This window comes from Oryctolagus cuniculus, chromosome 2 (assembly GCF_051225735.1).
Source record: "Oryctolagus cuniculus isolate XC-2025 breed Fujian yellow rabbit chromosome 2, ASM5122573v1, whole genome shotgun sequence".
NCBI lineage: Eukaryota > Metazoa > Chordata > Mammalia > Lagomorpha > Leporidae > Oryctolagus > Oryctolagus cuniculus.
The window spans coordinates 52,224,180-52,240,560 of NC_142868.1; the positions used below are offsets into that span (position 1 = coordinate 52,224,180).

The 16,381-nt window shown below is 39.0% G+C and overlaps 1 protein-coding gene across 23 annotated transcripts in view; it reads right to left on the reverse strand.

The window, feature by feature from the left end:
- The window catches only part of NEK1 (NIMA related kinase 1), a 203,320-nt gene that overhangs the window by 38,045 nt on the left and 148,894 nt on the right, over window positions 1-16,381 (reverse strand). For 17 of the 23 annotated variants that reach the window (XR_011386262.2, XR_011386261.2, XR_016228912.1 and 14 more), the window contains 2 exons: window positions 9,800-9,976; window positions 2,827-2,947 (listed from right to left, as the gene is read on the reverse strand). Coding sequence is in view for 15 of the 23 variants with exons in the window: in XM_008249738.5 (XP_008247960.3) it covers window positions 2,827-2,947; window positions 9,800-9,976 (298 nt within the window). In the remaining 8 variants the exon portion in view is untranslated. Of the gene's footprint in view, window positions 1-2,826; window positions 2,948-9,799; window positions 9,977-16,381 lie in introns of those variants that run through there. The other 6 variants (XM_070068291.2, XM_089325496.1, XM_051842564.3 and 3 more) reach the window with 2 other exon arrangements.

Below are 16,381 nucleotides of genomic sequence, written 5' to 3' on the forward strand. Positions count from 1 at the left end.
ATTAAACTTTTTAAAACCAGATTAATCCCACTGATATTTAAACAGTTCTAGTGCAAGGGTTGACAAACTATAGCTCAAGTAGACCAAGCCCAGCTAACCTCCTGTTTATTATAAATTGTACTGGAACAGTCATTCTCATTTGTTTATATATTAGCTATGGTTGCTTTTGTGGTATTATGACAGAATAGCTGCAACAGAAACCACATTGTTTGAAAACTTTAAAATATTTGCCATCTGATTTTTAACAAGAAACAGCTTCCAATCCCCATCACAAAATATTGAGAAGAAATAAACTTCTGATTACTTTTTGTGAAGGAAGTTTAATAAGAACACCAAAACCCAACAATGATTTCCCATAATTACAAAGATAACTATAGATGACCCTCACAAGTATTAATGTAACAATGCTAAATAAAGTATTAGCAAATAGAAGTATACTAAATTAATAATGCATCATGATCAAGCAGAGTTTCCTTAAGGTATCAGGATGGCCCAATATTGGATAACCTATACTAATAGATAATTGCACTAACTGATAAAGGAAAAGATTTATATAAATGCCCACAGAGGTTGAAAATCATTTAACAAAATTCATTTCTGATTTTTAAAAATTATGTAGTAAAATATTAATAGGTAGCTTTCTGAGCTATAAAGCACAGTCAGGCTTAATGAGGGCTAATAACAGAATCAACTTCTTTAAAGTTGAGAAAAAGACAAATACACCAATATTATCAATATTTAACATTATATAAAAGGCATCAACCACTGTGATTAGAGAAAGAAATTATAGTTGAAACAAACTGGAAAGACAAAGCCATCACTTTTCATATGGTATGACTGTACTTCTGAAAAATATCAACTCAAATTCAGAACAGTAACAGATATAAATATTGTAATGTGGTATAAAATATTAAGAAAGATGTATTTAATATAATGTTAAAAGATTATGGAAAGTGGATTTTTTTTTTTTTGAAAGGCAGAGTGGACAGTGAGAGAGAGAGACAGAGAGAAAGGTCTTCCTTTGCCGTTGGTTCACCCTCCAATGGCCGCCACGGCCGGCGCACTGCGGCTGGCGCACCGCGCTGATCTGAAGGCAGGAGCCAGGTACTTATCCTGGTCTCCCATGGGGTGCAGGGCCCAAGCACTTGGGCCATCCTCCACTGCACTCCTGGGCCACAGCAGAGAGCTGGCCTGGAAGAGGGGCAACCAGGACAGAATCCGGCACCCCGACTGGGACTAGAACCCGGTGTGCCAGCACCGCAAGGCAGAGGATTAGCCTAGTGAGCTGCGGCGCCGGCCGGAAAATGGAATTTAATGATACATTTATTTTGGTGCAAAAATTTTTGAGGACCAGCACCACAACTCACTAGGCTAATCCTCCGCTGCGGCGCTGGCACCCGGGTTCTAGTCCCAGTAGGGGCGCCAGATTCTGTCCTGGTTGCTCCTCTTCCAGTCTAGCTCTCTGCTGTGGCCCGGGAGTGCAGTGGAGGATGGCCCAGGTACTTGGGCCCTGCACCCGCATTGGAGACCAGGAGGAAGGAAGCACCTGGCTCCTGGCTTCAGATCAGCACAGTGCGCCGGCTGCAAGGCACTGGTGGTAGCGGCCACCTGGATGGTGAACCAACGGCAAAAGGAAGACCGTTCTCTATGTCTCTCTCTTTCTCACTGTCTAACTCTGCTTGTCAAATAAATAAATAAATAAATAAATAAATAAAATTTTGAAATCCGGGGCTGGTTCTGTGGTGTTACTAGGTTGTAGGCGAGGATTCCTGTCTAGCTGCTCTTTGCCCCATCCAGCTCTGCTTATAGGCTGGGAAAGCAGTGGAAGATGGCCCAAGTGTTTGGGCCCCTACACCCATGTGGGAGACCTAGAATAAGCTCCTGGCTTCGGATTGGCCCGGCTCTGGCCCGTGTGGCCATTTGGGGAGTGAACTAGTGGATAAAGACCTTTCTTTCTTTCTCTCTCTCTCTGTAACTCTGCCTCTCAAATAAATAAATAAAACCTAAAAAACATTTTTTTGAAATCCATGCATAGTTTTTTCATAATATGCATTTTTCATGAACATTTTAAAGACCTCTTGTATGCATGGATTTTGTACAACCCTTTTGTTACAAGATCTTAAGAATAGGCACTATTTACAACAGCAAACAATAAAGATATATCTAGGAATAAGTTTACCAATTTAAGCATAAAATCTAGATAAGGAGAATTATAAAACTTGAAAATCTGACCAAAAAGAAAGGTCTTTTCATATTCTTGAAAGGTAGAATACAGCATATTGATTTCTGCTGTGGCAATGTATGAATTTAACATTCCAATAAAATGCCAACTGATTTTTCTTTCTATTTTTGGTAAAAAGGGGTCCCAATTAATGAATTCTAAACTCACATGGAAAAAAATGTAAAAAAGACCAAAAATAACTCAAAAAGAAAGAAAAATGAAAGTGAATTAGCCATAAGGCCTTATATAAGAAAAAATGTCCTAGATTTATTACTGACTGAAAGTAAATGAGGTAGTACACATTATGCTAACAAATGTATTTAGAAAGGGAGGAGAACCATACTTTAATTTTCCTTATGAATAAATTAAAATTATCTGAATGACAGAGCAAGAATTGGCTGGATGGAGATACAGGCAGGAAAGACTTTTTACTTGTATTTTCACACATTTGATAAAACTACTGATTTCTGAAATGTGAATATCTATTAAAATTAAATTATTTATAATATACTATAATATTATGATATATTATTATTACAGGATAATTTTTACAAAGGTAAAATAAGAGACCCAGGTTTTAAATATAAGGAAGAGATGTAACATACTCAGTTTCCTTTGTTTCTTTTTTCTCAGTAATCCACACATCAGTAACAGCACAGGGCAAGCTCCCATCTTTCTTTGTTCTTCTTGGCTCTTGTAGAACTTCTGCTTCCAAATCATCAGGTTCTACAAATCAAAAGCATAACAAGACACATATCTCAAAGCAAATTTCACTGAAAGAAAATTGAATATGCATTCTGTAAATTATCACTATCTAGATTTAGGCTAATATATTAATTATAGAAAAATTAAGTATTTCACACATAGGTCTTTAATCTTTGATGGTGGGTTAATTTTCTAGTTTTTTTTTTTTTAAGATTTATTGTGCTCACTTCGGCAGCACATATACTAAAAAAAAAGATTTATTTATTTCAAAGTCAGAGTTACAGAGAGAGGGAGAACTGAGAGAGAGAGAGAGAGAGAGAGAGAGAGAGAGAGATTCCATCCACTGATTCACTCCCCAAATGGCCACAATGGTCAGGGCTGGGCCAGACTGAAGCTAGGAGCCAGGAGCTTCCTCCATGTATCTCATGTGGGTGCAGGGGCCCAAGGACCTAGGTCATCTTCTGCTATTTTCCTAGGTGCATCAGCAGAGAGCTGGATTGAAAGTGGAGCAGATGGGACTCGAACCCGCACCCACATGGGATGCCAGCGTTGTTGGCAGTGGCTTACCCGCTACACCACAATGTAGATCCCACTAGTCATTTTTTTTAAGTTTAATTTTATTTATTTGAAAGAATTAAAGAGAGAGGTAGAGCCAGAGAGAGAGAGAGAGAGAGAGAGAGAGAGAGGTCTTCCATCTGCTGGTTCACTCCCCAAATGACCGCAACAGCCAGAGCTGAGCTGATCTGAAACAAGGAGCCAGGAGTTTCTTCCAGGTCTCCCACAGGCGTGCAGGAGCCCATGGACCTGGGCTATCTTCTACTGCTTTCCCAGGCCATAGCAGAGAGTTAGATCAGAAGTAGAGTAGCCAGGACTCAAACCAGCCTCCATATGGGATGCCAGTGCTGCAGGCTGGGGCTTTAACCCACTGTGCCACAGCACCAGCCCCTCCTGTAGTTATTTTTTAAAATGAGATGCTTCTTTTTGCCTTTTACCTGTAATAATAATACTTAAAAGAAATGCTGTGGGAGACGTGTAGCAGGTTAAGCATATGGGTGCCAGTTAAAGTCCTGGCTCCTCCACTTTGCATCCCGCTCCCTGCTAATATGCTTGGGAAAGCAGCAGAGAACTGATCAAGTGCTTGGGGCCCTGCACTCACATGGGAGACCTGGATAAAGTTCCTGGTTCCTGGCTTCTGCCTGGCCCAGCCTTGGTCATTGTAGTCATTTGGGGAGTAAGCCAGTAGATGAAAGATCTCTTCTCCCCCACGCCCTCCCTGTCTCCCTCTCTCACTGTAATTCTGACTTTCAAATAAATAAATAAATCTTAAAAAAAATTAAGCGCTGTATAGCCTGTATTTTCATAACATTTTCTTTTCATTAAAATTTTAGTAATATATAAATTGTTTTTAAAGAAGTTATAAAATCTAGTTTAAGTATGACGATGTCTGTAGTTATGAATATGGAAGAATAGGGGCTAGCACTATGGTGCTGGCATCTAATATGGGTGCCTATTTAAGTCCCAAATACTCCTTTCTCAAGCTAGCTCCCTGTTAATTTGACTGGAAAAGCAGCAAAGACGGCCCAATGCTTGGGCCCCTGCAACCACACGGGAGAACTGAATGGAGTTTCATGCTCCTGACTTTGGCCTTGCCCAGCCACAGCTGTTGCAATCATTGGGGGAGTGAACCAGCAGATGAAAGATTCTCTCTCTCTCTGCAACTCTGCCTTATAAATAAACCAATCTTTGAAAAAGAAAGAAAGAGGGGCCATGGCCTGCAGCCTGCTTGTGGCCTTAGCACCCACTGCGCCCTGTCTACCTCTGCCCTGGGGACTGTGGGGAAGTGCCCTCTGGATGCTCTGTTCTCAGTTCATAAATTCAGAGAAACATGAATGGATAACAACAGAAAATGGAATTGGAACAGTGGGAATCAGCAATTTTGCACAGAAAGCTTTGGGAGATATTGTTTATTGTAGCCTGCCTGAAGTTGGGACAAAATTGAAAAAACAAGAGGAGTTTGGTGCTTTGGAAAGCGTGAAAGCTGCTAGTGAACTCTATTCTACTCTATCCAGAAAAGTAACTGAAGTTAATGAAGCCCTTGCAGACAACCCAGGACTCGTCAACAAATCTTGTTATGAGGACTGCTAATTGTGATGACACTGAGTAACCCTTTAGAACTAGATGAACTAATGAGTGAAGAAGCCTGTGAGAAATGCATAAAATTCATTGAGGAATTAAGGTGGAACACTTACATGAACAAGTATGGAATAAGTTAATCCAGCACAGTTATCTTAAATTAGTAGCAGATAGAAGACTTAAAATAGCAACTTTTAGCAATATTGATAGGAAGAGATACTACTTTCTTTCTTTCTTTTTTTGACAGGCAGAGTGGACAGTGAGAGAGAGAGAGAGAGAGGGAGAGAAAGGTCTTCCTTTTCCGTTGGCTCGCCCCCCAGTGGCAGCTGCGGCTGGCGTGCTGCAGCCGGCGCACTGCGCTGATCCAAAGCCGGGAGCCAGGTGCTTCCTCCTGGTCTCCCATGCAGGTGCAGGGCCCAAGGACTTGGGCCATCCTCCACTGTCTTTCCGGGCCACAGCAGAGAGCTGGACTTGAAGAGGCGCAACGGGGACAGAATCCGGCACCCAGACCGGGACTAGAACTTGGGGTGCCAGTGCCACAGGCGGAGGATTAGCCTATTGAGCCATGGTGCCGGCTGGAAGAGATACTATTTTCAATGTGTTTACTAGTAGGAAGAAAATAAACCCTAACTTTGTAATGACTGCAAATGAACACAATATGCATCTTTTTCACAATACCTTGTGATTTTTATCCTAGGCTCTAGGCACTAGTCTTCAGAGTACATGAAATTACCTGTGATTAAAACTAGTTATACAAATAATGTAATTTGGGCCAGCGCTGTGGCGTAGCAGGTTAAAGCCCTGGCCTGAAGTGCCGGCATCCCATATGGGCGCCGGTTCTGGCTATTCCTCTTCCAATCCAGCTCTCTGCTATGGCCTGGGAAAGCAGTAGAAGATGGCCCAAGTCCTTGGGCCCCTGCTCCTGCGTGGGAAACCTGGAAGAAGTTCCTGGCTCCTGGCTTCAGAATGGCACAGCTCTGGCCATTGCGGCCATCTGGGGAGAGAACCAGTGGATGGAAGACCTCTCTCTCTGTCTCAACCTCTCTCTGTAACTCTTTCAAATAAATAAAAAATGTATCTTAAAAAATAATGTAATTCAAGGACAACATTGTTATTTTAAGCCTAATGTAATATAATGTAGTATAACTTGCTATAGCCATCTCTTGATTGGGTCAAAATATGTAATGATCTTTCCATTGGAAGTATCTGGGAATGGAGAACAGTTTTTTGTTAGTTGTACAGTGCCAGAGAAAGAACAGCACTATCTTAGTTTTGTAATATACTGCATTTGTTAGTGCTATTTTATACAACGAAGCAGCTCTGTAGCAAAATAAGATACACAGTAAAACTTTCTCGTAAAAAAGAAACATAGAACAAAAGACTGCAATATCACTGATACTACTAAATAACTGAAATTTTTTTCAACCTTTAAAATCTATCCTAAACTACCAAAAAAGAACAAAGAAGTACTAGTTTTTAGACTTTTATAGTGATTTTGAGAACATAATTGGAGTTCTCTAAATCTAATTTTTTAGACTCAAATAATTAAACACCATGGTGCTACCTCTGTTTTCTGGTGGTGACTCATTCTTTACCTAGCTGATATTTTCTGAAAGTAAACAGAGATGAGAAAAGTTGTTTTCTTCATTTGTTAACTTCTTTTTTCCTTCCTAATTACATCATCAACACTATCTCTTTTTTTAGGCCAATACTATCTCCTCCTTTTTCCCCTGAATTCCAGACATATTTCTCTTTTTCATTTTTAAAATTTCCAAATATATGTTCTGCTTTGAGACAACTGATACTGTACCAATCTCAAAGTTTTCATCTTTGATTCAAATATTTTTTTTTCCATTTACACAAAGTAAGAACTTGGGAGGTAAGATTATTTCACATCTTATACTTTAATGAGTGACCCTGTTCTCTAGTACCTAAAGCCATATCAGTATTGACTTATTCTAATTTTATAAACTTACTTTGTGACTGAAGTGCCTGTAAAGCCTAAAGTAGTTACTATCTGCTTTGCTGAAAAAGTCTGCCAACCCCTGCATTAGGCTCGACAGCATTCATGATATGCCTAAGAGTTGTCTTTTCTTTAAAAAAGGTATAACATAGAATTTCAGATGATGCTGTAATAAAAGAATATCATAGAATGGGTGGGTGAAACAACAAACATTTATTTGTAACAATTCTGGAGGCTGCAGAATCCGCCAATATGGTCATTCCGGATAAGGCCCTCTTCTGTTTGCAGAAAACAGCCTTTTTCTCTTTGTATCCTCATATGGCAGATGGCAGAGAGTTAGCTCTCTGGCCTTTTCCTATAATGGCTCTAATCCCATGTAATGTTCTAATTACCTTACAAAGGCTCTACTTTCAAATACAATTACAATAGGAAGTAGATTTCAACATATAAATTTTGGGGGAACATACTTAGTCCATGAAAGATACTAGTAATTATGATTCTAATTAATAAAAGTATTTATGATACTATGGTGAGTTACACATGGTCACCTCTTGCACAGTCTCTTATCTAGAGCGAGCTGTTTTAATTCTGGCTGGTATTGTGAATGCCTTGACTTAACTGAACACAGTTAAATCAATACTATGGCAGTTCCAGGCTAAATCTCTAAGAACTTGAACCCTGACTCATCATGAAAGAAATTAAACTATCCTGAAAAGACCACAGGCAATCTTGGGAGACAAAATTGAATGAGGGGCACTCTATTTAGCCGTGCCATGATGCCAGGCATGACAGTGGTATTATCTTGCAATGCACTTCCAGAGAAGTCCAACTGATAGCTGGGAACACTAATGACACTGGTTGATGCCATATGGAGCAGAAGAACTTTCCCAGTTTCTGACACAAAAGGGTGAGATAAAATATGAGTTACTTGCAGTTAGTAAGTTTTAGGAGTAATTTGTTTTTTACCGATAGATAACTAAAGCAGAATTTATATCTGAAAATAAAGTGTGGACATAAAAGCCTAAATTATGTGCACTGTTTATGGGACTGGGGAGCAGACAGAAAGATTTAAAGGAAACTATTGGTGAGACTGACCAGTGGAAAAAAGGTACTGGAGGCTGGAGAAAAGCGAATTATTGTAATAAAGAGGCAGAAAATTTGACTCATGGAATAATAAGGAAGATATAAATGTGCTTATGGATTCAGTGACTCAGATGAGGGGCTTGGGGACACTGAAAGGGCCAGTTACCTCCTTCTGGCAGCCTCTGATAAAGTACAAGGGAGATTAATTGAAGAAAGGATTTTTAGATCATAAGTGGAATTAAGAACAGATATAGAGGACCTAGGATAATTTCTTCCAGGCAACAAATGGTCCTCAAAGGAAGACAAGACTTCAACACAAAAATTAAATTAGGGTCACTAAAATATGGCCTGAAAGTAAAGGTAAAATCAAGGATATGACCAGAAGACCTTCTGTTACAGCACAGAAAGATTTAAAGGCTTGTGCATAGTCTTTGCTAGACAAAAGGATTTCCAAGAATGAGAGCACTGCCTCACAGCACCCTCATAGACAACATAAGGAGAGAAAGGCCTACCCAAACAAACATGAGTGATTTTTGTCAAATGTAGTGATTGTCAATTACATTTACACAAAACCCACAGAATTATTTACTTACGGAAGCACCCACCAACTTTCACTGAAAGGGAAAGCAAAGCTCACTTGGAAAAGAACCAGCCTCAAAGGCACCAGCGTTTGGTGCAAAAGAAGCAGACTAACATTACTACTCCTGGCTGAATTTCTGAGTTTTCTATGGACCGGTAACTGTATGGGCTTCCCATCTTCCCCGATTTTGAAAAGGGGTCTCTACTGCACTGTTGTATGCTAAGTGTATATGAAAGTTGAGTAACATCTTTTTACTCATCGGTCTTTCGACAGAGACTACTTTAAGAGATGTCTCTAGGAAAGCAATTAGCACACAGACCTGACTTTGATAACATCATATTAGACTTTGAACTAATCCCATAATGCAATGAGGCTTTGAGAAGGGTGTATATATTTTATATGTAGGAGAAATAGAAGTAATTTCTGCTCTGAAGGTAGGCTATGGCAGATTAAAAAGGGTTGCAAATTCTTTAGCCTTCCCACTGGGAGGTGGGCTCTGTCCCCATCCGCCCTTGAATCAAGGTTGGCCTGTGGCTGCTTTGACTAAAGGAATATGATAGAACTGATATGATGCAAGCTTTGAGGCCAGCTTCTAAGGGGCAAGCTGCTTCCATTTCAGCATCTGTGAAACCTGGGCCATCATATAAGATATTGGACTCTCCTACTGGATAGAGTGCATAGAATGGCCCTGAGACAACACCAAGAGGCAACGGGGCCCAGTTTAGCACAGCCTCTTGGCTGTACCTTCTAAGACAACAGTGAAGCCATATTGGACAGCCCAGTTACTAGCTGAATCTCACAACGAGTGATCTCCAAGTCAAAGGCACGTGACTTACGAAATTCACATTAATCAAGCTCTGATTTAATTCCTGAAATTTACATGAAATATAATAAAAAAGATGTTGTTTTAGCCCTTAGTTTTTGGGTGACTTGTCAGGTAGCAATAAAAAAAAGGCCAGTTATTAAAAGTATAAAAATACTGAAGCTAATCTGAGATGAATTATTTACATATATGCACATATTTTAATAACTTGTTAATGAAGACCTGTTTATAAAGAAAATATTTAAATGTTATTAAATCAATTACAATTCTTTTTGACCCATTGAAACACACCTTCCAAATTTTCTCCTGGTTTCAATAACGTCTGTAGGGATGCCTCACTAAACTTTGGACTTTTTGTCTCAACAGGAGAATCAACAGCAGCTGATGGGTTTATTTCATGTGAAATACACTGTACTTTATCTTCTCCAATAATTGAATCTTTGAACTCATCCCCTTCAGGAGAAATCTCTGTAAATATGAAAAAATGAAAAAAAAATCATACTAGTTCTTAACAAGACATATTTTACTTGTAATGACATTTACAGTAATTTTTTTAAAAATTGCATCCTTGTAATAGGTAATTGCTACTTAAGCTCTGTTACTTACTAGAAATGAATAAATGATTAAGATATATGATGGTCAAATTTCATTTCAACTGAATATTATTTCTAGGACAGGTAATGTGGTTTACATTTGTTCCCTTTTGGCAGCATATATGTATATCAGAATAATATTTTTTAAGTTATTAACTGATTATTTTTACTTATATTGGTCTTTACTTGTAATTGCTCTGAAACTCTCCATGCTTTTAATTGGCACCAGGATAGAATGGATGAACCTCAGAACAATTTGCTATAGTTTCTACCTCTAGGTCACTCCCATTTATTTGTAAATGAGTTCATCACAATCTAATTTTGACATAACTAATTAGATGATTTTTATAGTTAAATTAGTAATTCTTCTGATATCCAGGACTTTCAGTTCACTCACCTTCACCCTACCTCAGTCATCACTGTATTCTCAGTCACTCCAATGGTTATACCTTAGACATTCTGTCATTTATACATTCCCTCAAAATCTTCAGTGTTAAAGAATCCTATTCTCCAATTTCTGTCATTGTATTTTTCATTTTGTCTCTCTCTACTATTGCAACTTATACGTATAATGCATTGACCCTGTCAGATTTTCTCTCTCCATTATCGACATTAAAACTCATCTAAAAGGGGCTGGGAGGCCAGCGCCGGGGCTCACTAGGCTAATCCTCCGCCTTGCGGCGCCGACACACTGGGTTCTAGTCCTGGTCCAGGCGCCGGATTCTGTCCTGGTTGCTCCTCTTCCAGTCCAGCTCTCTGCTGTGGCCCAGGAAGGCAGTGGAGGATGGCCCAAGTCCTTGGGCCCTGCACCCGCACAGGAGACCAGGAGGAAGCACCTGGCTCCTGGCTTCAGATTAGTGTGGTGCGCTGGCCACAGTGGCCATTGGAGAGTGAACCAACCGAAAAGGAAGACCTTTCTTTCTCTCTCTCTCTCTCTCTCTCTCTTTGTCCACTCTGCCTGTCAAAATAAATAAATAAATAAATAAAAATAAAATAAAATAAAATAAAAGGGGCTGGTGCTGTGGAGTAGTAGGTTAAGCCATCACCTGCAGCGCTGGCATCCCATATGGGTGCTGGTTCAAGTCCAGGCTGCTCCACTTCTGATTCAGCTCCCTGCTAATGGCCTGGGAAAGCAGAAGATGCCTCTAGTGCTTGGGCCTCTACCCACATCGGTGATGCAGAAGAAGCTCCTTGCTCCTGGCTTCAGATCGGCCCAGCTGTGGCTGTTGCAGCCATCTGGGGAGTGAATCAGTGGATGGAAGCTCTCTCTATCCTTCCCTCTCTCTGTCTGTAGCTCTTCCTCTCAAATAAACAAATACATATTTAAAAAAATCTAAAGTTCATCATAATTTTTCTCTTGTATATATCCTCAACAGGGTGACTTACCTCATTGTACTCATGCAAAAAATCCCAACCTTGTAATTATATCCAATTCTCTACTTAACATTTCTGTACATGTGTAGTTGAAATGGTTGGAGGAAAACATTGCTTACTGCCTTACTTTCAATTCATTATCTCTAAAGTCAAGTGGGCCCTTTGTGTTCCCTACAGTCCTTTATAACACTAGGTTAACAGGAACTGTCTAGTCTTGGTTCAGCTAACTTCTTTAGATAAAAATGTTGTATCTAGGTATTTGTGAGTTTTTTAATGCTTTATTTCTTCCTTGTCAACAGAATAAAACTATAGTGCTGCTAATGCCTTGGAATCATTCCCTTTCACTGAGCTTCAACCAACTGTTTGCCACAACAAATTGATTGTGGCAGAGGTCATATCTGTGTGTTTGATCATTTAGCCTTACCATTCTGCTAAAACATCTTGCCTATTAAAATTAGACACAAGGATATCAGACAACATCATTATCATTAAAGATTGTTTTAGAGGGTCTAACAAATGCAACAGGAAAGGGAATTATCAGAATATAAAACACAAAACCTATTTCTTATTAATGATGATAGAACCTGCACATGCTGAGCATCTGGTATGTCCAGGTCTAAAACTTAATAGGTTTAATTAAATAATTTAGTAAAGTATGTGAATGAAAAATTTTACACCTAAATATTGACATAGATAAGGGAAGTGATGGGGAGGGATTAGGTTACTTATACCAGACAAAAAAAAAATCACTAAAAATTGGCAAAAATGGCCCATGCAATATAAAAAAAGAACAAAGACTATAAATAACAATTTATAAAGAAGCAAATAAAAATGTTAATAAAGGTGCCAGCACTGTGGTACAGTGGGTTAACATCCTGGCCTAAAGCACCGGCATCCCACATGGGCTCCAGTTCGAGACGGGCTGCTCCACTTCTGATCCAGCTCTCTGGTATGTCCTGGGAAAGCAGTAGAAGACGGCCCAAGTCCTGGCGCCCCTGCACCCATGTGGGAGACCTGGAAGAAGCTTCTGGCTCCTGGCTTCGGATTGGCATAGCTCTGGCCATTGCGAACAATTGGGGAGTAAACCAGCAGATGGAAGACCTCTCTCTCTCTCTCTCTCTCTAACTCTAACTCTGACTTTAAAATAAATAAAAATTTTTAAAAATGTTAATAGAATTTACCACAATGAAATTCACTTACATCAGAAAACCAAAACTGAAACCAATGAAATACACAGCTTATAAGACTGGTAACAATAAAAAAAAAAAAGTGATTATATTAAGGCTCATTTAATATCCAAAAATCAATCAATGGAATTTGTCACATTAATATAACAAAGGAGAAAAATCATACAATAATTTCAATTGACTCAGAATATGGGAGTGATAACATTCAATGATTCTTCATAAACTCAGACTAGAAGGAAATGCCTTAAATTAATAAAGAATATTTTCAAAAAAGTCTTAAGTTAGGGATGGGCACTGTGGCATAGTGGGTTAGGCATCAGCCTGTGGTGCTGGCATCCCATATAGGTGCCAATTGGTCCCCGCATCTCCGCTTCTGATCCAGCTCCCTGCTAATGGCTGGGGAGACAGTAGAGGATGGCCCAAGTGCTTGAGCTCTGCAACCATGTGGGAGACCTGCAGGAAGCTCCTAGCTCCTGGCTTTGGATCAGCTAAGCTCTGGCTGTTGTGGCCATTTGGGGAGTGAATCAGTGGATGGAGGACCTCTCTCTTTCTCTTTCTGTAATTCTGCCTCTCAAATAAATAAAAAAATCTTTTTTTTAAAAGGCTTACATTAATACATATTCCCTTATAAATCAGGAATATCTCACTTCTATTATAAGCTCCATTCAACATTTTACTGGAAATTTTAGCTTCCTCACCACAGCAGTAAGGAAGAAAAAAGAAAGAAAGAGGCATAAGAATTGAAAAAGAATAAAATGGTCATTACAGAAAAATCACTGATTACACAAAAATATCAAGATAAGTTATGCATAAATTATTAAAATTAATTGATTAAGATTGTTGAAGATAAGTTCAATAGGTAAACATTACTTATATTCAGTTTTATAAATCAGCCAGAGTTATTAAATGAAATATAAACAATAAATACAACAGTAAGAAAAATATAAAATATTTCCCATTATCTATTCAGATTAAGAAATCTCTATGGAGAAAGCTACAGCCTACTGTTAAAAGAAATAAAAATGTAAATAACTGGAGGATACACATATTCATGGATTGGAAGAATCAATATTCTAAAGCTACCAGTTCTATCCAAACTGATTTATAGATTCAAAATATTCCCAAATGGTCAAGTGTATTCTTGGTGTATCTCGAGAAGCCTATTCTAAAATTTATATGCAATAAACAAGTGGTTAGATTAACCACATTACCCCCCCCCCATTCTTTTAAAGATTTATTTTATTTATTTGAAAGGCAGAGTTACACACACAGAGAGAGGTAGAGACATAGAGAGATCTTCCATCAGGTGCTTCATTCTCCAATGGCCACAACAGCCAGGGCTGGGCCAGACAAAAGCCAGGAGCGAGGAGCTTCTTCTGGGTCTCCCACGTGAGTACAGGGGCCCAAGGACTAGGGCCATCTTCCGCTGCTTCTGCAGGTCCATTAGTAGGGCACTAGATCAGAAGTTGAGAGCTAGGACCATAACTAGTGCCCATATGGAATGCCAGTGTCACAGGTTGCAGCTTCACCCACTACACTACAATTATCAGACCCCAAATTAATCTTGATGAACAAGATGGGAATACAGGATCAATCAATTTAAGACTTAAAAATAACAATTATTAAGATAGTACCATATTGGTGCAATTATGGACAGAGTTCAGTGATTAAAAGAGTCCAGCAACACATATGAAGACACTTGATTTGCAACAAAAATAGCATGGCAAAGTATTTAATAAATGGTGCAGGGTCATCTGGATATTAAATTTGAAAAAAAATATATCTCCTCACCATATTAAAAACCTGTGTGAGACAAACTGAAGGTCTAAATTTTAATTAAAAAAAAGTTTCCTGAAGTCAACATTGGAGAATATCATCATGACTTTATGATTTTAAAAACAGGATCCAAAAATTGCCAATTATAAAGAACAAATAAATTGGACAAAAATAAAATTAACTAATTGTGCTCTTCAAAAAATGTCACCCAGTAAAATGAGAAGCCATTTAAAGATAAAATATAACATATATAACTAACAAAAGGCTTGTATCCAGAATATTCATAGAATTCCCAGAAAGCAAAAGAAAACAGTTCAATAGAGTTACAAGTTTGAATGGACACTTCAAATAAGAGGATATCCAAATGGCCCATAAACACATGAAAAGTTGCTCATTTGGTTACGGTAATTTGGATATAACTTATTTTCTTGGCCATATTGAGGTGCAAAGAAAGCTAGGAAATGTAATCTCTCCATATGCTGACATATTCCCCACCAAAACCCATGGCAGGAAGGGGAAAGGTCTATTACTAAAATGAAGAAGGGAAAATTGGATACTACAGGATAATAGCTAAGTTGTTTTAACAATATCCTTTGCAGTTATCTCCCTCTAACTCTTTGTATTCTTATTATTATGCTTTACTTTTACATATCTTATAAATATTGTAAGATTCAAATTACTGTGGTAAACAATCAATATTCATTTATATTTACATTTACTCACAGTATAATCTTTTTTTTTTTTTGACAGGCAGAGTGGACAGTGAGAGAGAGACTGAGAGAAAGGTCTTCCTTTGCCGTTGGTTCACCCTCCAATGGCTGCCGTGGCCAGCGCATCACGCTGATCTGAAGCCAGGAGCCAGGTGCTTCTCCTGGTCTTCCATGTGGGTGCAGGGCCCAAGCACTTGGGCCATCCTCCACTGCACTCCCAGGCCACAGCAGAGAGCTGGCCTGGAAGAGGGGCAACTGGGACAGAATCTGGCGCCCCGACTGGGACTAGAACCTGGTGTGCCGGCGCCACAAGGCGGAGGATTAACCTAGTGAGCCGCGGCGCCGGGCACAGTATAATCTTTACAATGATCTTTATTCCCTCCTAAAATTACATGCTTTTATCTGGTAGCCCTTAGTCCAAAAAAAAATTCTTTAGAATTTTTTAAAAAGAGGACTTTGCATGGTTTAAGAAGCAGCATAACTCCCAAATTAAGATAGATTTAAATAAGCATTAGGGTAGAATTAAGCAATGATACAGGATACAAAAATCTATTCTTTAGGACCACTATAACAGGTTAACTAAAAAAGTATAGCCAAGGAGACACACCAAGATGGTAGAATAGGGAAGAAGCTTACTGCTGTAGTCTAGGGAAAGACAGTTAAAAAAAAAAAAAAAAGTGGAAAGTGGAGAGTGTTTAATCTCAGGGAAGAGTTAACGAGAAAACAGCAGGGGAAATGCTAAAGCAGAGGGACACTGTGGGCATTACATATTATACTTGAAATACCTACAGGCAAATTGGGTATAGAAGGAACATTCCTCAACACAATCAAGACAATTTATGACAAACACACAGGCAGTCAAAGCCAGAATTAACAATTGGGATTACATCACATTGAGAAGTTTCTGTACTGCAAAAGAAACAGTCAGGAAAGTGAAGAGGTGAAGAGGCAACCGACATAATGGGAAAAATATTTGCAAATTATGCAACAGATAAAGGATTAATAATCAGAATCTACAGAGATCAAGAAACTCCACAACATCAAAACAAACAACCCACGTAAGAGATGAGCCAAGGAACTCAATAGACATTTTTCGAAAGAGGAAATCCAAATGGCCAACAGACACGTGAAAAAATGTTCAGGATCACTAGTCATCAGGGAAATGCAAATCAAAACCACAATGAGGGCCGGCACCATGGCTCACTAGGTTAATCCTCCGCCTTGTGGCGCCGG